Here is a 23,839-nt window from a genome sequence, read left to right as displayed (position 1 = left end):
TTAGCCTCTTCCAGTGTGGCACACAGATTCAGACACATGGTGTGAAGGTTTACACACAGCACAGTCTGTACCCTAAAATATGTAGTGAGAAATCTGTAGCAGCAATAAAAGTATATTCTGATTAAATATTTTCTGCATGTCATCCAAAAGATACACAGAGCAGAAAAAGTCTTCTGAGAACATGAAGGAAAAGAAGATGATTGGGAGCAGTCACCATGGATTTACCAAGGGAAAATCATGCATGAGCAACCTGATTACCTTTGATGGACTCCATTTGTAGTTCTGAGATAAAGGAATAACAACAAAAATAGGAAAGGATTGCTCAACCTTAGCTAAGTGAAATGCTAATCAAAAAGACATTAAAAAAGAAACAAATGCTTCATGGATTTCAAATGCCAGTGCAATGAATTATCCTGTATTTGGTATGTCTAAAAGGTAACTTTGTAAAAAGCTTCTCGCATCTCTTGGGAGGCTACTGGGATTGACTTTATCACTACACACTGAGTTTATGATCAGCTGTCTTAATTCTGAAGCAATCTCCATGGGTATTGCCTAAGAAATGTAGTCTGCTTTCTGCCCTGTAAGTTTTGGCCAAACATGCAAGTGGAGGAGTAGTGGATTTTGAAGTAACATAAAGCATCTGAAGGGTTGAAAGTTTAAAGTGCATGATAAATTTTTAAGGAAGGGGCAACTAGGAAACAAGAGAGTGAAATCATGAAGATTGGAGGTCTTGTACGGACCCAAGATACTAGATCTCTGCTCTCAACAGAAGCTCAACACCTCACATCCATTTTTCTTGCCAGTCTTCTGATTTAAGGAACTGCAAGAAAGAAAGAAAAAAATAAAAACTACAGGAAAAAAACCAATAGCTACTGCAAAACAAAACAAACATAGAAACAAAAGCCAAATAAAACCTTTTTAATGACACGGATGCAAATAAGAAAGATGTGATCCTCCTCTGCACTTGTCAACCTCTACTAGCACGTAACGTGTAAGCCAGACGAGTTGTTCGCATTAGTAACACAATTTTCCTTAGAATTAGCAAAATAAATTCTATTAACTATATTGAACTGGTCTTCACAGTTTGGGATGTCTGCACATTTGACATCAGTGCTCCTGAAGTTAGTACAAGTACAGCAAGTACAGGGACAGCAAGTACAGTTTGTCCATGAATTCAGACTAGAGCTAATGTATGTCTCTGTCATTACTGGAGTGTGTATGATACAATTGACGAAGGTGATCTAGAAGAAAACTGCTTGCAACATCTGCTTTGTGAGGAAGTAAAGGCTTGTGCAGGAATCCAGCAGTTCTCTTTTGGCACTGTGGACCAAGGTATGTGTTACAGAAAAAGTCTATAACTTAACAGGTCAAGAAAAAAGGCACCACAGCCTTTTGCTTAGGACTGAAATAAGCTATTGTGGAATGGAGAGGCTCGTAATAGGGCATGCCACGATCTTACCCAAGCCATAATTAGCAAATAGCATATAGTGTGTTTAAGAATATCATGAATATTATGACTATCTGGTCTAGTGGAATGTGTCCCTGCCCATGGCAGGGCGGTTGGAACTAGATGATCTCTAACGTCTCTTCCAACCCAAACCATTCTATGATTGTACAATTCTATGAAAGTACATATATTGGGTTTAGCAGTGTAAGTTGGTCTGCTTTTTGTACTGAAGGATAATGTTAGCATCACACACTGTAACTATTTGCTCAAGTTATTAAGTCAAAGTCAACTCCAAATGTATTTTAATGATTGTTGTTAATGATTTTTTTCCTTGACAAATAATTACTTAGTGGAAATTTTTGTGCACTTTAGAGGAGGTGAAGTAGACTTTGCACTTTAAAATGTATCTATTTCATAGCAAAACTTTTTGTCTTGCTAGAGGTGAGACTAATCTGGAACACCTTAATGCATAAAGAAGAAAACTAGGAATAACTTCAAATTAAGGCAAATTTTGTGCTGGAGTGGTGTTGAGTTGCACTCAGAAGTCATTAAAAATCATACATACATGTCTACATAATAGCTCTTCAGTATCTTTGGTATAAAATTAGTCCTGCCTTGTTGAGAAATATTAATAACACACATAAAGCAGAACAGAAATAGATTGTAATGAAGAAACATAGCTGCTTAAGTTATCCGGTTTCCAGTAAGGAATTCAACAGCAGTGCTGCTGTAAGGATGGAACGGCATGTCAGCTGGTCATGGCTCAGGACTGATGCCTGCTGCCCATCTAGCAGTAAAGTGATAAAGCAGCAACAGCTGCTAAAGGGCACGGAGAAGTTAATTTGAAGAGATATGCATGCCTGAAGTAGCTGGTGTAACTGCTTGAAGAAATACTATACGCCTGCTACTCCATGGCTGTAGCAGAATGCCAGAAAGGAGACAGAGAAGAAAGGATAACAGAGCTGAATCTCCTATCATTCTTGACTAGAAACAGGGAATAAATGCAGATGTTAAGTGTTAGCACTGGGACTGTACAAAATGATGAAAGCTAACACTTTCCCTGAGGATAGATCAGGTGTCTGTATATCAACATACCATGTTATTTCATGAAGGAATGCAAACAACATTGAAAGAATGATTTCGGAATATGTTAAGGAAACTGTGAAAAGCATAAAGTAAATTTTTGGAACTTCTGTTGCACAAATTTACTTTTTAAAAATATATGATCCTCTAAATTTTTTAAGAGAGAAAAAGAACTCACAAAAATCTAAATTTGTATAATAGGAACAAACCGATTTCAAATCCCAGATTTGGAGCGAATTCCCCTTCTGTCTAACTTAACCCTTCTGCCTTACTTCTGATCACAAGAAGTAAACAAGCAAGCAAACACTACATTCAGGTTTTATAAAGAGAGCAGGTTCAATGTTGGAGAAAGCTTCATTGATCTTTCAATTAAGAAGAAATTCTCTACCTAAGTTAGGACTTGATGCAGTGGTTCACATGATCAGTTCTGTTACTTTGGGAGGAATAGTAGGGAAAGACTGTATTTTGAGTCTGAGATCATCTTCCTGGGATATCTGATATGCTGCTGTTGTGTTTATTGTCTAAGGAGATAGCTGGGTTTGCAGACTGCCTGTTTGGTGTGATGATTTGGAAAGCAGTTTGGAGCAGATTTAGTCAAATGTACAGTGTGTTGGATTTAATGTATGCGTATTTTATAAAGGTAATTTTAAGTGCCTCATGGGACAGACAGAGGCAATAAATGCAACACAAAGTGCTTATATAGTGTTTTGAGGATGCAAAGTAAAGGAGAGCCAGACAGTTAAAAAAATTGTTGTAGCCCAGTGAAAACTATTGAAATTGAAACTGTTAGAATGAAGAATGAGCAGCAATGGTATAGATGGCTCAAACCCCCAAACAATGACCTTCACAAACAAACTCTAAATCCAGGTAAAGACTTGAGCTAAGCAAGAGATGAGCTGTAGAGCCTATCAATGGTAACCTCTTGATGCTTTCAGATTTTGTGGATGTCTCTACATGAACATGTCTACCAGTAACATGTATAACTTTTCAGCTGTTTATAATATTCCTTTGGGTTTTATTGGTTGCAGAAAGCACAATTTTGCCCAGGATACAGTCAACAGAGGGCAGACCAAAGTACCTACTTACTTGACTAAAACCCATGTGTTCCTATGTCTTTGCAAGATCAGGTTTGCAAACCTTTTTCTGATTTTATCTAACAATACAATTTGAACCAGGTTTACTACATAACTGCACTTTAAACATATGCTTTTGGGTATCAATGTATAAGCGGTTTAAGTCATTCTCAAAGTCAATAAATAGTTTCAACATTTTGAAATATTTTTAAACACAGCTATTATGACTCTATTGAACGTGGTTAAGAGGTGCAATTTGGGAATGCTTGTATTCAAAAGTCCAAATTGCCAGGCATCTGGACTCTTACTTGCCTAAGCTGTGTGCCCTATGGAGATCTGCTCTGTACACAGGTTTCATGTTTAGCAAACACACTAATCTTAATTACTGTGTGCAAGGCTGTCTCTTACAGCATTAGAGGTTCCTCCTTTTTGTTGGGGAAAAGCTGCCCTCACATGCAGAAAGGGGTGCATAGAGGTTGCCTTGGATAGAGTGGTTCTGGGGCTGATGGGAGCAGAGTCATGTACAGACCCTGTACTTCTACCCTGTTTCTCATACCTTCTCATGTATAACTCCATTTAAGTAGTACTAAAAGATATGTACAGCACCCCTTGTTACTGGGGGAGCAGAGAAATGGGACTGAAAAGAACACACAGCCCTTTTTCATGTGGTTTCCTGTCAACACTAATATTCTTTAAATCCTGTCAGCCCTCGCTATCACATCTGACCATTTATTTATTTGCATTCTGTGTCTATCCCTAAGCTTCTTGATGTGAAACATACGAGTTCCTGAGGGCACACTAAGCTTGCTGAGGACTACTGAATACTTCAAAAGAGAGGACACTCCAAGCCTTTGGCAAAATATTTATTTCAAACCTAATGAATTGCTGTTCTTTCAGCTACAGTGTGCCCCATCTCAGCTGCTGGAGCAGCGGTGCAGACATCAGAGCCTAGAAGAAGCAGGCAAGAAGTGGAGATTCCATTTTGCAGTCTTAACACATAAGAGGTGAGACTGTAAACAGTTTTCCAAACTCAGTCATAATCTGCCTCTCCTTTAAACTACACAGCAGAGGAGAGCCAGGCTGCCTATATAACTCTGCCTTTTGGGGATTCTAGTTAAGATGCTCTTTTGCCCGGTGCTAGGGCCATAACAATTAGCATGGGAAGTAAATTAGGCTTCAAATCATGTTTGCACCAGTGTTTCATGTAAAATGTGAATGTTCCCTTAGAGGAGGTTTGTAACTCATCAGTTAGTCTAGCTGGAAACTAAGAAAAATATATGATTTAGTAGATATGCTACAATAAGGATTGTAAACATGTAGACCCAATATATTCATGCTTTGTTGCAGAAACAGTGCCTGATACAGTGTAAGTCAGAGAAGTGTTCTGCCATTGATTTTAGAAGCTGAAATTTATTCAGTCCTCATCCTTCTACAGAGGCATAAAGACTTGCTATGTTCAATGCCTGCCGGCAGTTACCACATTGTGGTTTCTCAGTTAAAGGAATAACAAGATGGGAAAGGGCTGCTAAAACTTTGCTATGTAAAAGCTAATTATAAATCAAGACAACACGAAAACATAAATCCATGAGCTTCTTTCTGATCTTAGACTGCTGTAACTGAGATCAGTGGCCTGCTTTGTACCAGCAAACTTAAACATGTGTTTGTTTATCCAAGGCACAAACTCAAATACAATATTGTGCTTCAGTGCTCACTTGAAGCTAACCTTAACGCTGCTTGATAAAGCTTAATAGTAAAACTCAGTCAAATATTACTGTGGTGTTAAAAGAGAACCTTTGGATTTTGGGTTAACCTTTAATGTTAAATATTTTTACAAAAATCACTGATATAAAAATATTAGGAGAAACTAACCTCCAATCCATAACCTGCTAGGACTACACCCTTGCCATGGAATTAGTGAAAATGCAGTCTACTTTTCTTTGCTTTGAAACTTGGTCTAGTAAACTTTATATATATATATATATATTTAAAAGTGTATATATAAAAGTGTATAAAAAGAGACAGATACAGCTTTTACAAAGGGAATCGGCTAAAATGCATTGCAGATGTATCAAACGGAATGTGACGGTTTGTTGAAGAATATCGAAGTACACTGCTAGAAAGACACAGATGCATGGGAACTGATGAAAACATGACACTAAAGATATGGTAACATTGCCATTTTCCTAAACCCATGCCACTAAAAAGTGCCTGAGCATGGTATATATTTAGTCACACTTCTTTTAGTCACTTTTAAGTGGTCTTTTTTCTGTAGCTTATCATTTCCAGGGTCTGCAAAGCTAGTCTAGTCGTCATGTGCAGTTTTGTGACTTCCAAACTTTAGCCTACTCTGCATTACACCAACAACCCGTAACTAATGTGGTCTTTTGGCAACAAGGCAGTCATTTCATGGAATAAAAAATTGGCGGAAGTTTCTTCTGTCAACCTAAGGATATCCTTTTGTAAGGAAGAATCCCATGTGGGTCTTTAAGATGAATTAGCTTAAGTTTTCCATGACTGCAACAGTTCTAAGCAGCTGTAGAAATACCAAATATATAGCTGTATTTTTGCCTTATGTATAGGGATGATTAAGGTTTCTCATTTACTGTTTCTGGGCTAGGACAACTCTAAGGAATATCATGTAAGACATCATAAATCCTCAGTTCTACTGAAATGAACTTTAGATGTGTCACTATTTATATAATAACTAATGGTAGAGTGATGTCTCAGAATCTTCCCTTTAATGTAAGTATTTCAGCACATCACTTATTGTATTTAATTTCTGTTCATGCCTTACACATAGCTTTAAATAAAATCTGCTTGACATGGTTTTTGTAAAATTATGTATTAAACCATATTTTTTATGTATAAACATGTATGAACATAAACACATTCATATTCTGAATTATACAAATTTATGAAAGTATATAAAATTCAATGTTTTTAGCATGATTATATGGGTCTTATCTGGGAGGCTGGGACTATAAATAAACTAATGAAGTTTCTAGTCCTGTATGTAGACACCTAATGAATCAAGCTGTAAAATAACACTGTCTGGATTCCCACCCTAAGACTTGTAGTACTCTTTAATGGATATATTTATTGAGTTTTATTGACTCAATAAAGGACATGTCCTTTTTTTTACGATTGTGTCTTTTATTTAAAGATCTTTTCTAATCTAGATAGCTCCAGGTGAAAGCAATGCAAGCTTTGTTCCATCTTGATTGATACTTGTCCAAAAAATTAAAACACTGAAGCAATCCTAAATTGCTAGTAGTGCCATTTCTTATCTTACATCTCCTGTTCCTGAAACAGCAACTTCAGAACTACCACCTTTCACTCGGAATTTAACCAATCTCATATAAAGCTACCTGATAGATTATTTTTCCTTCAGCATACTTCTCATTCACTTTGATTAAACTGTGAATTAACACGTGTTTAAAATAACTACCCAAATCAGTGGTGCTCAGGCTCTGGCACCACTACCAGAATAATTTCGCCAGCCATTATTATGATCTGCCAGAGTAATTTCTCTGGTCATGGCTTGCTCCTTGCTAATATCCTCCCCCAGATGCTTGCAACTCAGTGTTAAACAGCAAAAAGTATACTTCCTGCATAAGCAAAGTGTATTCACCTTCCTTCATGTGGATGTAAAGGAATGTATGGCAAGGAATACTGCTGCAGATAAGATGAAAGTACTTCTAGTGACAGCCTGCTGTCGCCAAAGAATGACAAACTCCTGACAAAATCAGTCAATGTTGCAGTGCCCACCAAAGGACCTTCACATTAACGCTGATAGAATTAAACAGCACAAGCATCTAGAAGTACCTTGGAGTTACAGCCTTTAACATCATCTTCTCAAAAAAGTCCTGCTTCTTCCTCCCAGAGAGCAATTCAGAAATGAGTAAGGCAAGTTTACAGAACCTTGCAGAATATTTTGGCTCCTGATTTGTGGCTTAATCACAGAATTACTGCACAGTTTGGGTTGAAGAAACCTTAAAGGTCATCTAGTTCCAGCCTGCCCTGCTGTAGGCAGGGAGACCTTTCACTAGACTGGGTTGCTCAATGCCTCGTACAACCTGGCCTTCAACACTTCCAGGGATGAGGCATCCATAACTTCTCTGGGCAATCTGTGCCAGTGCCTCACCACCCTCACAGTAAAGAATTTCTTACATCTAATTTAAATCTATCCTCCTTAAGATTAAAGCCGTTACACTCTGACCTATCCCTACATGCCCTTGTAAAAAGTCCCTCTCCATCCTCCTTGTAGACCTCCTACAGGTAGTGGAAGACTGCTCTAAAAACTCGCCAGAGCCTGGCTGACTGAGTCCAACTCTCTAGCCTGTGTTCATAGGAGAGGTGCTCCAGCCCTCTGATCATTCCCATGGCCCTCCCCTGGAGGACCCCTGAAGTGTGGTCCAGTTGCATGGGCCTAAATGAGCCATGTCTTTCATTTCAGTAAGATGACCCACACAGTTAGTTGGGTGTGTTCACATGTCAATATTCTTTGAAATAAAAAATGAGACAGGAGAAGCAGAGTTTCAAAACACAAAATAGCGTTGTTCAGTTGCTCACGCCAGGTCAAGAAAATATCCTGGACCTACAACACAGGCCTGGAAAAAAAAGTTCTTCAATATCGACAACAATCTATGTCATTATGAGAGCATCTTTCTATAGAAATGCCTTTTCTTGAAGCAGAACAGTCCTCTGGCTGTTACCCTGTGCCTCTCAGGTTTTACATTGGTTTATTGACAAATACCAAAATTATATATAAAGAGAGGTAAGAAATCAGTTCAAATGATAGATGAGTTTAATGAGAAACTAGATAACTCAGGAGCAGTTTCAGTTGATGTAACCATTTGAACCCATATGTACTAGACCTGTAATTTTTATCCCCATTGCTTCAAATAATTTCTGAAGCTAACCAAGGCAGCAGTTCTTTCTTATAGAACAGGTTAGACAACATCTGCTGGAGATTATTCACTAAATCAACTCAACTAACCTACCTGAGCAAAAAAAATAAAAGCCAACAAACAAAAATCAGTGCTATCTTTTGGAGCACAAAATGTTTGTCCAGGAGCTGTGTACTCAAGAGCTTGTCTGTTTTTCTAAGTGTAGTGATTGGTCTAGGAGAAGATAACTGCTTTTCCTTACAGATCTTACCTTGCTTATATCATCAAACCATTGCAACCGCATCACACATAGTACGGGAACATCTTATCAATCACTGACTAGTAAGGGTGAAGGTGAACCATTTAGTCCAGCATTTTGTCCAGCAATGTGCCAATCTGGCACATTTTCAAGGATGTTGTGAGGTTGGTTTTTTTCCCCTTGAGATAGTAACAGCACATTGGGAAAGCTCACAGGCACCAGCTGACACTGCTCTCAGCTCTGTAGCTGTATCTGCTATGTGTAAGGGAAGGGCTTCCAGCTCCACCCCAGTCCTGCTGAATTCCTGTGGCCTCACTTGGATGTTTATCCAAAGATGCTTCAGCTCTTACTCCGCATCACGCTAAATCTGACTGCCTGTTGTTTTTCCTTCCTGAGCTATTGCTCTAAGGATCTGTACAATGCCAGGATTTGCTATTTTTGGTGAACCTAGAGATTTTTAAGGGAACCTAAAGATATTTTAGGGATGGATGAGATCAAGAAGTTTCAGCCTGCATACTCTTAGAGACTAGAAAAGCATCTCCACCAGCTAACTAGTTAAAATATTTTTATACTTTGGAGTGTAATCTCAGGACTGTCAGTTAGATAGACTATGATGTTCCTCTTGTAAATATGTTTTCTGTGATTACAAATAGAGAACCCTGAGGCTTTTAGGAGCAACAGCAGGCAATTCATTCCAACAAGGTTATACACTTTAAATACAGAAATGTAGGGGCAGCATAAAGTGTGGAACTCTGATAGACATTTTCACTCAGGCTTTTTCATATTCTGTGAAAACAACTGCACTGAACAAAAATACACGTAAGCTGAATCCACATCAAAGACATACAAAAAACAGAATATTTTGTCTCGTTTTTCTACTCAACTTCCAGCCATCCCCAGTTTGCTGAAATGCCTTACTGAATGTACAAGCATGCCAACCACTCTCTACAACCCGCAATGTGGGCCATTATTATAATTACAATAATATTATTATCGGATGTATGCCCTGCCTGTGTTTGCATCATAAGTAAAGAGCACACACAAAATCAAATGCTCACACTGGGATACAAGTGACAGCAAGAAAGCAGATTATGCTGGAGATATTGATCTGCAGGTCCCTGTTGTACAGTGTCTCCCAGGGTTGTTTTATTCTGCTGTGGTACTCAAAGACATCTGTCATTTTCTTAGGCTTATTTGTTGGACTACCCAGGTTATATCATTTCTAAATGGCATCTTTTGCAAGTGAATATATCTGCAGTATACTCAAGGTATTTTCTTCATTTTTTTCCAATCACTCTTTAACCTTTACAGCTCCCACACAGTCTTGTTTTATATATGCAAACAAATTTCGTAGTGGAGGAATGTAACTCTACTGGAACGCATGGTACGTTTAAGTGTTGTAAAGGAAACAAAACACTTCCTGCACTATACAGCTTCTGTCATTAGTAACGCCAGAGCAACAGCCACCTACGAAGCTGCTGAGCCTCGGCGAAGCTTCAGAGAAAGGCCCCTTGTGAACGAATCTCCCGTATTCAGGCTGTTTCATTCTAGCAATGGCTGAAAATTCAAGCTCAAATTGTCCGAAAGCGTGCCTGAGCCTTCAGGCATGTGAGCTAAGCCGTTGGGTGGGTCAACCCGCCGCGATGCGAGCATCTACTCAGAAACGCCTCAGCCACCCGCTCCTCTGACACAAAATCACCGGCTTCCTAGCGCGGTCCCTCTCCTCGCTGCTGCCCGCGACTATGAACGAGGGCTGCCGAGAACGCAGCAGAGAAGCAGCCAACCCACCACCGCCTTGCTACCTCAGGCGCAGGCGAGGCGAGAGGCGCGCGCAGGCACACCCGGCTCGGGGCGGGGCCGAGCGGGGGGCGGGCCGCGGCGCTGCCGCCGAGACCCACAGCGGGGCTGGGCTGTGTTGTCGCTGGAGTAGAGTCTCCTCCTCCGCTGCGAGCGGAGCTCGGGCTGCCACATCGGCACCGCCGCTCCGAGGACGGGTTTCGCGGAGCGGGAGATTAGCGCGCCTGGAGATGGAGCTCCGCTGCTGCCGCCGCTGCCGCCCCCCGGGACTCGCGCTCCGCCAGGGCCGCCGCTGCCACTGCCTGGACGGAGAGTGCGGCGTTGCCGCTGCTGTCTAACTCTGAGGGGGGAGGCAACTCGGAGGCCGCCGCGGCCGTCCGCCTGCCGGGCCCGCGCGGCGGCGGCGGCGGCGAAGCGCGGCCCTCACCTCCCCGCCCGCCCCGCTGCCGCTTCCCCGCCCCCGCCCGGCCCTCGGCTGGGATCCGCCGCCGGCAGCCGGGCCATGGCGGGGCGATGAGGGAACAGCCGCCCCTGCCCGCTGGCTGCCTGCGGAGGCGGGAACCGACGGGGCTGGGCAGCTCCGCGGCGGTAGAGCCGGGCGGCGGGGCGGGGGCATGTGGAGCGCAGGGACCGCGGCGCTGCAGCTCCTCTCCCGGGCCGTGAAACAGGCGGCGGTGCAGGGGGCCCGGCAGGACCTGGGCCGCTGGCTGTCGCGAGCCGCTGGGACGGCGGCAGGAGGCGGCGGCGGGGATACCGTCGGCTTCGTCCCAGCAGAGGCGGCGGAAGCTGAGGGGCTGCTGCTTCGGCCATACGTGGAGCAGGGCGGGCTGCCGCCTGCGGAGCTGCTGCTCTGCCAGCTGCCCGAAGCGGGCGGCGGCGGGTCCGGGCTGGCCGAGGCCCGGGGCTGGCGCTGCTCCTGCTGCCTCCTGGGCACCTGCTGGTGCAAGAGCTGCCTCAGCGTGTGCGTCCTGGCAGCCCTTTGCTTCGCCTCGCTGGCCCTGGTGCGCCAGTACCTGCGGGACCTGGTGCTCTGGGCCGAGAGCCTGGACAGCCTGGCAGGTGTGTTGCTCTTCACCGTGGGCTTCATCATCGTGTCCTTCCCCTGCGGCTGGGGCTACATCCTGCTCAACGTGGCCGCCAGCTACCTCTATGGCTTCTGGCTGGGCATGGGGCTGATGGTGCTCGGCGTCCTCGTGGGCACTTTTGTCGCTCATGTGGCCTGCAAGCGGCTGTTGGCCCACTGGGCGCGGGCCAGGATCCAGGGCAGCGAGACACTCAGTGCCATCGTCCGCGTCGTGGAGGGTGGCAGTGGCCTCAAGGTGGTGGCTCTGGCACGGCTGACCCCGATCCCCTTTGGGCTGCAGAATGCTGTCTTCGCGGTGAGTTCCCATGTGGCCAAGAAAGAAGCTCTGGCTGGAAGGATGGCTTGCAGCGTAGTGGCCGGTGTCACTGGTGGAGGTTGCCCTCTTTCCCGGGAAGAAACCTTGGTTTCTTTTCTAACAGCATTAAAAGTAATATCCCCTTGCCTGCTTTTGCTAGTGGCTCTTCTGTGCTTGTCGAGGGATGTCAGGTTTTCAAGGTGCCTTGTTTGGTGTCATTGTGTTAGAGCTGCTGTGTTTCAAGACTATATTCTGATGTTGGAAAGAAGCACCAATGTGCTGGTTAGCAAAATCTGTGGAGAACACAACGGTTTTTAAGTGCCTGTGTTTTTAAAGTGGTTAGAGTGGGAGGAAAAGTTGTATTTTTAAGTGGTCATGTCAGATCTCTCTGAACTACTTCACATAAGTAATTACATTAGAAAGAAAGAAATTGACAAAATTTCTCCTCTGCTTTGTGTTTGTAGCATACATTTGGCAAATCCATACATGGTAGGTCCATGCGCATCAGGGAGGCCACATTATCTTGGGCAAAGGAGGAAGATGTAGCCTCAGAGCTGAAAAGAGACTATACCACATTGGTATTGAAAGTTGGTTTAAACTTGTATTTGACAGGGTGTTATTCTGGCTTTTCTTTCTACTTTTAAATGACGATTGGTGTGTTCTTTAAGAGTAGCCATGTAAAATTTATAATCTTACTGTTCTCTTGGTCATCCTAAAGGAGAAAGTAGAGTATGGAGGGTCCCGTTTTTGAGCACCATCATGCTGATGATGACAATTTCAGACCCTCATCTTTTCCTGAGTGCTTTGTTTGAAGGTTTTGGTTTTGGCTCTGTGTTACGCCTTAGTTGTGTCTGCTAACTCTGTGAAATCAAAACAAAGCAAACCAGATGGTGAAATATTTTAAATGTTTAACAGGATCTCATAGGTTATTTAGTGTAAGAGACCCTCTAAAAAAGTGGTTTGGTCTGCCACTTTGTTACAGCACACTTTCCTTTCCCCCTTCTGCAGTCCTGGTCCTGTACCCTTCTGAAGTGCTTTCTTAATTCTGACAAAATCATCAGATTGAAATGCATAGGTCACTGAATACTAAACTTTTTATTTAAGAAAAAATCCACACAATTTTTAGGGGTTAACATCCCCATCAAATAGTTCAAGTTGCTATGTATAAAGCTATGCATGCTGAGGCATTCGTCTCAAGAGCTGCAGTCTCTGTCCGTAAAAGCGGTAGCAACTTATAATTTCTTTTTAAGCAGGTCATTTAACTATTTCCATGTAATTGAGAAGAACCTCAGCCGTTTTATTTATTTTCCTATATTACTGCAGGACTGAGAAAACTTAGACCCGTGCAGCTGGGAGCAGAGTCCCCCCAGAGCCCAAGGTCCCGGTGTTGCAGATTAGGCTTCTGCTGTAGTGTGACCCTCCTGAAGCGGGGAGAGCTGTTGTGCTCCAGTTGTTCACAGCTTCTGGGTGTCACTTGAAGTAGTCAGCAGATGTAGAATAGTATTGAATCTCGAGAACTGGCCAGGGAATTACTGGGTTAAAAAGATTTTCTTCCTGGCAAACCATTTGGTTGGAAACACAATTGAGCAGAGTATTCAGGCCAGTGCAATATTAAAATGATGCTGTAAATCAGCATTTTGTATTCTCTTAAGTACTGCAAGCTAAATAATTTTCTTTCCAAGGGGAAGGTTTCAGTGTTAAAATAACAGATAGGAAATGAGATGAAACCAGATTCTTGATACGCCAAGTAACTTGGACATTGCCTGCTAAAACTAGTTTGGATTACGTTCATTACTCCAGATTTACTACTGCACAGCATTGTCAAATAAAGCACAGTGTGTTCAAATTTTAACTGAGAACATTTAATATGAACTGCTAGATTACTGAAAAATAAAGATGTTGCATGCAAATCTGGGAATTCAGGGCAGTTTCTCACTGTTAGTCAAGTGTAAACTATGTATATAATACAAAATTCTACCTACACAGGTCAAGTTGTTAATTTCTTTGAAATCTGATTTATTTGAAAACTTAAGTTAAAATTTGCAAAGGGGTTTGGGGTGCCCTAACCATTTATCCATTACCTGTCCTAGCAGCTTTAGCAATGAATTTGAAAAAGATTGCTCTTAATAGTGGAGGAGAGACCAGTGGCCTTAAGAAAACCTATGCGTCTTTAATTTTCCAGCAGTCTGGTCTGTGTATGTTTTCTGTGTGCGTATGCGTAAGTAAACAGGAGATACTGAGAATGCTTAAATGAGAGGGAAGGGAGGAAGCGACACATGAAGTCCAGGGCAAAACGTAACCTTGATGTGGGAGTGGTCATCTGCAGGGCTGGGATTAATTAATGGATTTCCACAAGCACTTGTTCAGTGGTGTGTACCACCTGCTGAAGGGATTGAGGAGGTTGAATTGCCAAGGCGTGTACAATAGGGAGGAAGAGCTTCCTAGCACTTGGCAAGTGATGGAATTATATTATCTGAAACAGCACAAGAGGAAAATTAACACAAGTTCCTTCATCTTTCCCCAGCCAGACATGAGCGTCTTGTTTCTTAAGTTCATTCTGCTGCTCTTTAGGAAGGTGCTGATAGTAGGAGCAGTGGGGTAAAGCATTTACTTGCCTTTATAAAGACCTAGAAACTTGTTAACTGAAAGCATTTTTGTATTTCTCTTTGAGTGGGTTTTGCTTAATTGTTGTTCCTGTGATGCCAGGTTAGCCTCAGTTGCTGGGGTGGGCTGATAGCTGTTACTGGAGTGTTTGCCCACTCACAGCCGTCTTCCCTTGGCAACTCTTGAGTGTTTTGAAGGCAGGTCTATAAGGAGTCTTGGTATGCAGGTTATCACCTCCTTCCTACTAGTAGGTCCCTTGAGCAAGATTTGTGCAAACTGATTATTTGTAGTGCCTGGTGTAGGTTAGGTCAGAATTTATCTTTTTTTATTTCTTCTCCTCTTTGAGAGGAGTATCATGTGTATGAAATAATCTGGCTAAAAAAAAATCTGGAGCGTTCAAGTGAGCATCTTCGGTTCCAGAAATGCAGTGTGAAATCAGACATGAAGAAATGGTACCTACTTTGCAAGAACAGGCAGGCTGCTTACTCTGCTTCTTGAAAAGTTGATAGCTATTTTTTGTCTTGTTTTTTATTTACTACTTGGTGGCGTTGCAGGTTTTATTCTTCCCCCCTCCCACAACACCTCGAACCTCACCCGCCACCCCGAGGAAATGAAAAGCATCAACACTGTCCTTTGCTCTCAGTTGCTAAGCCTTCCAGATCTGAAACACACGGATTTGTAAGTTGAGGGGAGAGAAATCTACTGCAGTCCCTAAAGGCATGTGAAACCCCCAACAAAGTCCTGACACAAGCATTTATTCTTTGATAGTACTGAACCAAAGTTGTGAGCTGCAAAGAATACACAGAAATTCTACCAGACAAAGCCTGTTCAAGTCTTACTGGCAGATTTTCTGGCTAATGATCTTGCTACCAGAGCAGTTAGGTAGTTCTTAATTTCATTTAAATACGTCATTATGGCCCATAGCACAATTATATCCATGCATACTTTGGTATTTCACTGCTAATTTTTGCTGGCTTGAGCTTTCACTAGAAATGGACTTCTGGTAGCTTCTGTTTGACAGAAGCTGTGTTTGTCTGGCCACACAGACCCCAGTCTAGCAGATTTGTAGAATAGGTCAAGTTCATAAAAGGAAAGAAACGGAAAGCTGTAAGTTTTATTGCTGATTTCTCCCCTTTCTTAGGCAGGGACACTGTCCACCCCTTGTGCCTCCTGGGGGAAGGAATACTACTGTAGGTGTAAGCCTTGCAAACCAGGGGTTAAAAGGGCATCTGCAAGATTCCACCCCCCTTTCCCTAGCTTTCATTTTAATGGAAGCACAGGTTGCAGTTCAGTGTGTTCATTGGCAGCCTGTCCTTTGGAGCCTCTCTCATGGCTCAGGAAGTCCAGTTGCTTCAGGACAAATCCAGGTGTGCATATGTGTTGCTCTGCAACCAAAGTTTCCTTAATGTGTGTACAGAAATGAGAGAGGTGCCTGGAAGCATTAAAACAATCTTTGGGAAGTTTCCCAGCTCCATTACATGTAATGACAATGCCCTACTTAGGAAATCTTGCCTCAGCATTAGTATTTCAGAGACTTTTAATAGCAGCTCCTTCATTCCCTTGGCAATATGATAAATTTTGGTTGTGCATTCTCACTGCATGGCCCAGATTACTATTATGTTCAGGGGGAAACAAAAAAAGTTTCAAATCATTGGTCAAATGTGAAGTTCTGACATAATTGGAGAGGGGCTTTTTACAAGGGCATGCAGGGAAAGGACAAAGTAGTGGCTTTAAACTTAAGGAGGATAGATTTAGATTAGATGTGAGGAAGAAATTCCTTACTGTGAGGGTGGTGAGGCATTGTAACAGGTTGCCCAGAAAGTTGCGGATGCCTCATCCCTGGTAGTGTTCAAGGCCAGGTTGGACGGGGCTTTGAGCGAGCTGGTCTAAGTGTAAGGTGTCCCTGCCCACGGCAGGGGGTTGGAACTAGATGATCTTTAAGGTCTAACCATTCTATGATTCTATGAATTATGTAGAGCTTTTTCATTATAAACCTAAATTAATCTTGTGTAGAGAGGAAATGTATTATTTGTGGTGCTAGTATATATTTCAGCCTGTGGGAAAAATAATTTGCAGCATGAAGTTTTGATTTGAGTTATTGGATCTTGTTCCAGTGAATCAATCTTTATGCTTCAGTGCATTTGCCTCCTCCATTGCCCTTCCTCCCAAAAACTTTCCACTGATGGTGCTTAGACCTCTGAGAATTCAGCACTGTGACTTTCATAGTAACCGAAGTTTATTTTAAGAATAGCATGATGAAATGAGTAACTTTGCTGCTATTCTCTTGTCTTTGACATTGTACAGAACTGTCAAGGTCAGTAATTTCCGTGTGGGCTCCCAGTGTTAGGGGCTGTTCTTAATTAGAACTTGTTTTATGACTATGTGATCAACTGAATTGTCTGGAAAATTCCTTAGCCTGCTTGTTTCAGAATCACCCTGTTTGTACTCATTTTTAACCTGTAGTTTTCTCCTGTTTCTGTTTTTCTTGAGTAAATATCCTTTGGCCTCTTGGCTCTTTCATTTAATATTTCCTAATGGCTGCGGATACTAATTTAGCTAGTACTGTGTATTTTGTTCCCATGTAAACTGTCCACATATTGGCTGAGAACAGAAATTCCAGCAAAGAGAGGAAAATATTTTGATGCATTGATAATGTTTTTTTCCAGATAAATTAACAAAAGCTGTAACTGTGTACTGTTTTGTTCAGTAATGAAAGTGTGATGTAAAACATCTTGGGTAGAGATTCTTAATGATACCCATACATCTCAGGGCAGATACAGATAAATATCACTGATGGAGATCACTGATAGATACACGTATCTGAATGAGATATATAACTTCCTTTGCAGAGGCCAATTGTATCTGCTGTTCTGTTTACCTAGATGTTTAATACAAAGACATTTTAAACAATTGCCTCTTAACAGTTGCCATACATGTAAAATGCAAAGCAAATAGGCTTTTGCTTTAGACCTTCACGTTTGATAAAGTAGTTTCTTCCTGCAGGCAAATTCTCATAAATTGTAGGGCTCTGTTCACCATGAAGAAATAAACATCTTGAATGAACAGTGAAATTGCATCCTTAGTTAATGACTTCTGCACAGAGATGTTGTGTAAAGTAAGTTGAAATGCAATAAAACCTAAGAACTTTTGAAAGGCTGGATGAAAACTAGCCCTATACTGTTTTGATTCACACACAGTGGAAACTTTCAGTGAAGGAATATAAGAAATTCTTTCATTATTTTGCATGGGAATGGCAGTCTGGCTGTTTGTGCACATAGACTGTGTTGGAGCTGTGCTCCATTTCTTATGCTTTCTTTTACTCAGATTACAGATTTGTCGCTACCCAACTACCTGATGGCTTCCTCAGTTGGACTGCTTCCTACTCAGCTCCTGAACTCATACTTGGGCACTACCTTGCGTACCATGGAAGATGTGATTGCAGAACAAAGTGTTAGTGGCTATTTTATATTCAGTTTACAGGTAAGTTAAAAGAATAGCTTTCGTAGACCTTGGTAACAGTAATGTCAGTTTCTTTATGACTCCGTGGGTAAGGAGTTACTCTTGGAAACAATCATCTGAGTTTTTTTTTTTTGTATCCCACTGATTTCTCACCCATCTACTGTACCAGTGGGATTCAAAGCAGGATTTTTCTTCTGGAGACAGTAGACAAGTTTCCTTCCTGTAGCTTTGTCTCTTCAAGTCATTCAGTCTCTGCTTTGGAAACTGTATGCCCATAGGAATGTGTGAGACACAGAGATTTGTCTTTCGCACTGTACAGCCTCAAGTAAAAGGTGTGGGTTGCGTTGGTTTTGAGAGAATGCGTGTCTTGGGGGTTAAGAACTGTTATCTGTTGGCATAACAGATCCCTAGTCTGAGATAACTGACCTTGTACAGGCTGAGCCAAGCGAATGTGGCATGTGGTATTGAAAAGTAGTGGATATTAAAAAGTGTTTAATTTATAGCTGTTATTGGTATTTTCAGTGGATTGTGTAAAACTGAGCTGACGTTTCTTTTTTCCCAGCCTTATTGACCTAGATACCCAGAGATACTAGTTTCCAGTGTACTGTTTTCTTTTGATTTTGTTCTGTTAGCAAAGTTTAATTCTCTCATACCTCATATGATGCAAACAGAACTTAGTGTTCTCTTTTCTGCCACTGTTTTGTCAAGTTTTCTTCTTTTGCCCTCTGCGGTAATCTCCTGATGAATTTCAGTTGCGTCAGATCCCTGCTACACAAAAGCCAATGTGCCACCAGCTGTGAAGTAGCACATTCAGGGTGCATGGACCCAGCACGTGTGCAGCGGTCACTGTCAGCACTGAACACTCCCAATTTTGCATAGGTATTCTGGATGGAAAGTGTTGTAGAAATAATATTTTCCTAAAGCCAACATCAGAATATCCTAATTTTTCAAGTGAGTAAATTCATGAAAAGTATATAGTACCTTTACTTAGCTGATGAAATAATTTGTCAGTAAATCTTTGGGGTAAGCGTTAAGTCTGAGACCATTACAAGGATAGAGGTCATGAGTATTTCAGAACCAGGTTATATACTAAAACTTCCTCTCACAGTGTCAGTACTTCAGGCTGTGTTTGGCTGGCAGTTACTGTGTTTTGCAGACTTTGGTACTGCAGTCATTTATCTTCCTCCTTTTTTACAATTGTAAAGCTGATGTTTAAAAACACTAAGTTGTAAAACTAAGTCTAGGAGGACCATTTTAATATTCCTTCCTTCCCAACTTCTGTGTTCTTAAGTGGAACATTTCATTTATAGGCTTCATAGAACAGGGTTATGAGTATTAAAATGCCTTTTTAAATGTGGGGTAAATAGATAAAGGAAAAAATAAATGGTTACTTGATAATCTTTAGTTTCAGTTGTGAAATGTTATTTCCAGACTAGTAGACTAGATATGTAGAGTAGGTATGCTAACAACAAAGCTAGCATATCAGAACATAGCCATTATGTCATCATTATTCATCTAGGGAACTAGGCTACTGGTAGTAATATTTCTAAAACCAGTAAAATTTAAATATTTGGATAAGCTTTTGGCATAGGATTTTTATATGTATTCAGAATTTTGTGTCCATAGTCTCCTTTTGACTCTTAGATTGGCCAGCTTTTGAACTGTATAATTTGAATTAGTGAGAAACATCTTTTTCACCACAGGGATAGGAGAGGTGGTGAAACCTTTATCCTTGGATGTTTTCAACAACTGACGGGACAAAAGTGCTGAGCAACCTGGTCTGATCTTCCAGCCAGTCCTGCTCTGAGCAGCAGGTTGGGCTAGAGACCGCCACACTTCTCCTCTGACTGTACTTGTGAATCATCTTACTTGGGGATATTGTAGCATCTTTTATGCCATGCCAACAGATGTTTTAAGTGATAGTCCTCAAAGAAAACATAGCCCTACTGATTAATAATGAAGTTCAGGTGTTTGACTCGAAACTTTAGGTTCTGTTGTAAACAATATAAACTTTGTTCAGTGGTTTGTTTTTTTGTTCTTTGTTTTTGGGGTTTTTTTTTGTTTGTTTGTTTTCTTTTTGTTGGTTTTGGTTTGTTGGTTTTGGTTTTTTTTGTGAAGTTGCAGACTAGTTTCATAAAATAGTCTTTAAAAAGGCAAAGCAATTCTTTCAAAGGCACTGTCACTATGAGGCAGCTTGATTTTTATCTGAAGACTTTATTATTTTTCTTAAGGAGGATCTCATTTGTAGAACTTAACTGATGTTTTATTGAAACCAAAGGCCTCCTTTGGGGAGTGCAGTGCATGCTGTTGTCATTAAATGAGTAATTTCTAAGAAAAAATTGTTCAGATTTATTCCTGATAATTGTTGTGGTGGAAGTTTAAAATTCTTAGTAGTAAAATAAAGAGCAAAAAACCTGAACTAAGCCCTAGTTTTGGACAATATTTCCTGCTTAAAACAAACAAAACCCACACCACCAACATTCTGTCCCCCTCCCCGAGCCATTGTCCAGAAATCAAGTTCTTCCCATACAGACCGCTATAAGTTGCTCAGTCCTGTTTAGTCTTGATAGCCAAGAAGCACAGTGATAATGCTGCTCTCTGCCCTCTTCCACACCAGAGGAGCAAGGACAAGAAGCTTTATTTCCTTTCATCTGCATTATCCGCTGTCTGCTATTTTGCAAGTTGCTGATGCCCAGTACAATTTTGATCTATTATTCACTTGGTACATGGGAAAAGAGCCCTTTCAACTGACAGAAATACACCACGTTGTTTCTTTGTGGAACTATTTTTGCCAAGAGAGAAAGTGAAGGGATTGGTTTTTAATAAGTATTTGGATGTCAATAGAAAGAAAGAAAATACATTTTCAATTTATATCAATATTTAAGGTCTGTGTAATGTCTATGTTCTGATATGCTGTTATGTTGTTATGTTGTTAGCATGTGTAGGTTTAGAGCCGCCCATTGTTCAAGTTCATCTCCTATCTGATGTCTTTACATGGAGTCAACAGATGCCTCCATGAATCTTCGCATCAGTGACTTTTTGGTTTGTTCAGAACAGTTGGTTTGTATTCATGCTTACAGTTTATGTAGCCTACGACACTCTTTCTTGGTTTTTTTTGCAGGTTGTCATAAGCATAGGACTCATGTTTTATGTCGTTCACCGAGCTCAAGTGGAACTGAATGCAGCTATTGTAGCGTGTGAAATAGAAATGAAGACATCTCTTGTTAAAGACAGTCAACCAAGCATCAGTGGTTCAACCACATACTGCAACAAAAGGACAGTAGCATTCTCTGGAGGAGGTGTCAATATTGTGTGATTTCAAGTATTAATAAAGTAAGGTTTTGTGAACCTAAGCTATTGCCTAGAAATACCTATGGACAATTCAACTAGTTAAAAAAAAAAAAAAAAAAAAAGAAGAATTTACCAGTGGTTATAGGTTGTACTGTGGCACAAACCAACCGACCAGCTCTTTAGTTGCACTTGGGGTGACTTCTAGCAAGGAAAGAAAGATGGCAAAGTAACTTAAGATATAAATGCAAATTTGGCTGCACCTTTGGTCATTTATTATGCCTGTCATGGCCTGTAGTCTGCACTTTAGGTTTTTTTTCCTTTGCTCCTGTAAACTGAAAAATGCTTCTATAAACTGAGAAAAGTAGCACAGAGGTAAATATTTTTCTGCTTAGCATTATTTATAAGGCTGAATAATTATATGCAGTAGAATTTTATTACTGATAAAGATGAATGAGAAAGTATGCAATTCAGTGTATGTTATTCTTGAATGTGCTTTTGCTTTGGAATTGCTTCCAGAACTTGGAGTGTATTATTTACCTAATGATGGGACCATTTGGCTTTTCCTTAATTTTTGAGTCAAAAAAAAAAAAAAAAAAAAAACCAAAACAAAAACAAACAAAACAAAAGCCCTATACAAAGTTTTGGTTGAATGTATTTTTGTAAGTCATTAAAAATGTTGCAGAGCCATGCATACGTATTCATACAAGCTTAAATCCTACATTGTGGGACTGAAGTGCTCTTAAATAACATTTTAAGTTACACTGTGTAATATGCAAAGTAAAAGGGAAAATATAGAAGTTATAATAGATTGCAGTGACTAATTGAAGGAGACTTCGTGACCTAACTGTTGCATTGGTTTTGCCGCTTTGGTGATTGTAACAAAGGGCTGTTCCATGTTAGTCCTATTTGTAGTATTTTTAATTGTTAAACGGAGGGAGTTTTTCAACTCTAATGACAGCTCGTAATTGTGCTTCCAGAACAGGGAGCTAAATCCCTCCTTTAAACAGAATGATGGGATACTGGCAGTACTTATTTTACATGAAGGTGGCCTTTATTTTGTAAGTGAATCCCCCTTCTCATTTGTAAGTGAATCCTCTCTCCCCCCCCACCCAAAAGCTTTAAAAATTCACTTTGGTTGGCATGTTTTCTTCTAAAAGTTTTACATTTTTTTTAAAGGATGCAATCTATTATAAATTTCATCAGCATGAAGAAGTGAAAACTGGAGGTTCTCCTTGGAAAAATAAATAATCCAGTAATGGAGGAGGACAGTAATGTCTCTGAGACTCAGGAATTCTGACTCCTTTTTTGCAAGATAACACTGTATTGGATAATGCTTCTTTTACGTGTGCTGTGGACTGTTTTTCACTGAGTTTGAGTAGACTGGTTAACCCAATAGTAACGTGTGTGTGTGTAAAAGGAAAACAACAATAACGTCTGAACATGATGTTCTGTATGTGTGAGTTTCATGTAGATACACGTACCAAGGTTTAATTGCTCAAACACACACAAGTCATCTGATGCAAAAAGTGATGTATTGCCTATTTTGTAGTTATTTTGCGTAAGTTTGTAAGGATGCTTTCAGTCTTCAAGATTTGTGTTATTTTCTAACAATATGATTGTGCCTCCTTTTTGTAAGGCTGTTCGTAGGGTCCAAGCAGTTTTGGTGTGTTGAGAATAGCAAGCCTTCAAGGTTGTTGAGAAGCAGAGATTTGATAGCCTCTAGCAGTCTTACTGCGAGGACGTACGGTACTCATGTAACTTAGCATCTGCGCCTTCCCTGGTAGTGGAAGTTCAGTTTTATTCTTTAAGTATGTATCCTTTGCAGACTGCTGTTCTTGGGCCTTGAGACCTAAAGAACCGAACTAGTTAAATGAAACAACAAAGTTCAGATTGTCTCCTTTTTGCTGTTTTGGGATTTGGTACTTTTGTTTGGTTGGCTTGTTTTTGAAAAGGCAATCTGTGTATACCTGGAGGTGTTCATTTGCACATCTCTGCCTCTGACAGCTCCTGTGTGAAAACGAGAGCCAGATAACTCTTTGATGGCGTTATTTGTCATCATAATAGAATTGAGCCCTGTCTTAACTAAAGGTTGGTTGTTTTTTTCTTTTTTTGTTTGTTTGTTTCTTGGAAAGAACAATCCTTCAGTAGATGAACTGACCTGAACTTTGCTCCGTCTTGCCAAATCAACAACAGTATTTCAAAGAGGGTATCTCTTTATGTGCATTTTTTAACTAACTTAAGGTTGTGTTGATTATTTGAGAACATTTCCCAAATACGTATTTTGAAGTGCTTTTATTTCCATCACATTTTGTAACCAGAGTAACTTCACTATGTGAACACTTTTGTAGTATGGAATTAGTTCTTAAAACTTTTGCATTTTGCTTGATACTTGTAATGTTTGTGTACAAGTTAATGGGAAATGTGCATTAAAAGGAATTTTTCTGTACCATGCCAATCATAATTTTATACAATAAATTCACTCAAATTTCTTTAAAGGAATATGTATTAAATGCTTAAGTTGCTATGAAGGAGTTGGGAAGACAGTTGGAAGGAACTGT

At 40.7% G+C, this 23,839-nt stretch overlaps 1 protein-coding gene across 1 annotated transcript; it reads left to right on the top strand.

The window, feature by feature from the left end:
• Positions 1-11,162: 11,162 nt before the first annotated feature.
• Positions 11,163-21,371, top strand: TMEM64 (transmembrane protein 64; the record flags this gene model as incomplete). The annotated part of the gene is made up of 3 exons (XM_080610538.1): positions 11,163-11,927; positions 17,856-18,011; positions 21,112-21,371. The coding sequence occupies 3 exons, from the start codon at positions 11,163-11,165 to the stop codon at positions 21,304-21,306; spliced, it is 1,116 nt and encodes a 371-aa protein (XP_080466664.1). The 3' UTR covers positions 21,307-21,371.
• Positions 21,372-23,839: the final 2,468 nt, after the last annotated feature.

Source organism: Psittacula echo (genome assembly GCF_963264785.1).
Source record: "Psittacula echo genome assembly, chromosome: 2".
Taxonomy (NCBI): Eukaryota; Metazoa; Chordata; class Aves; order Psittaciformes; family Psittacidae; genus Psittacula; species Psittacula echo.
Note: the sequence above shows the minus strand (reverse complement) of the source record. Positions and strands in the feature narration are given on the sequence as shown.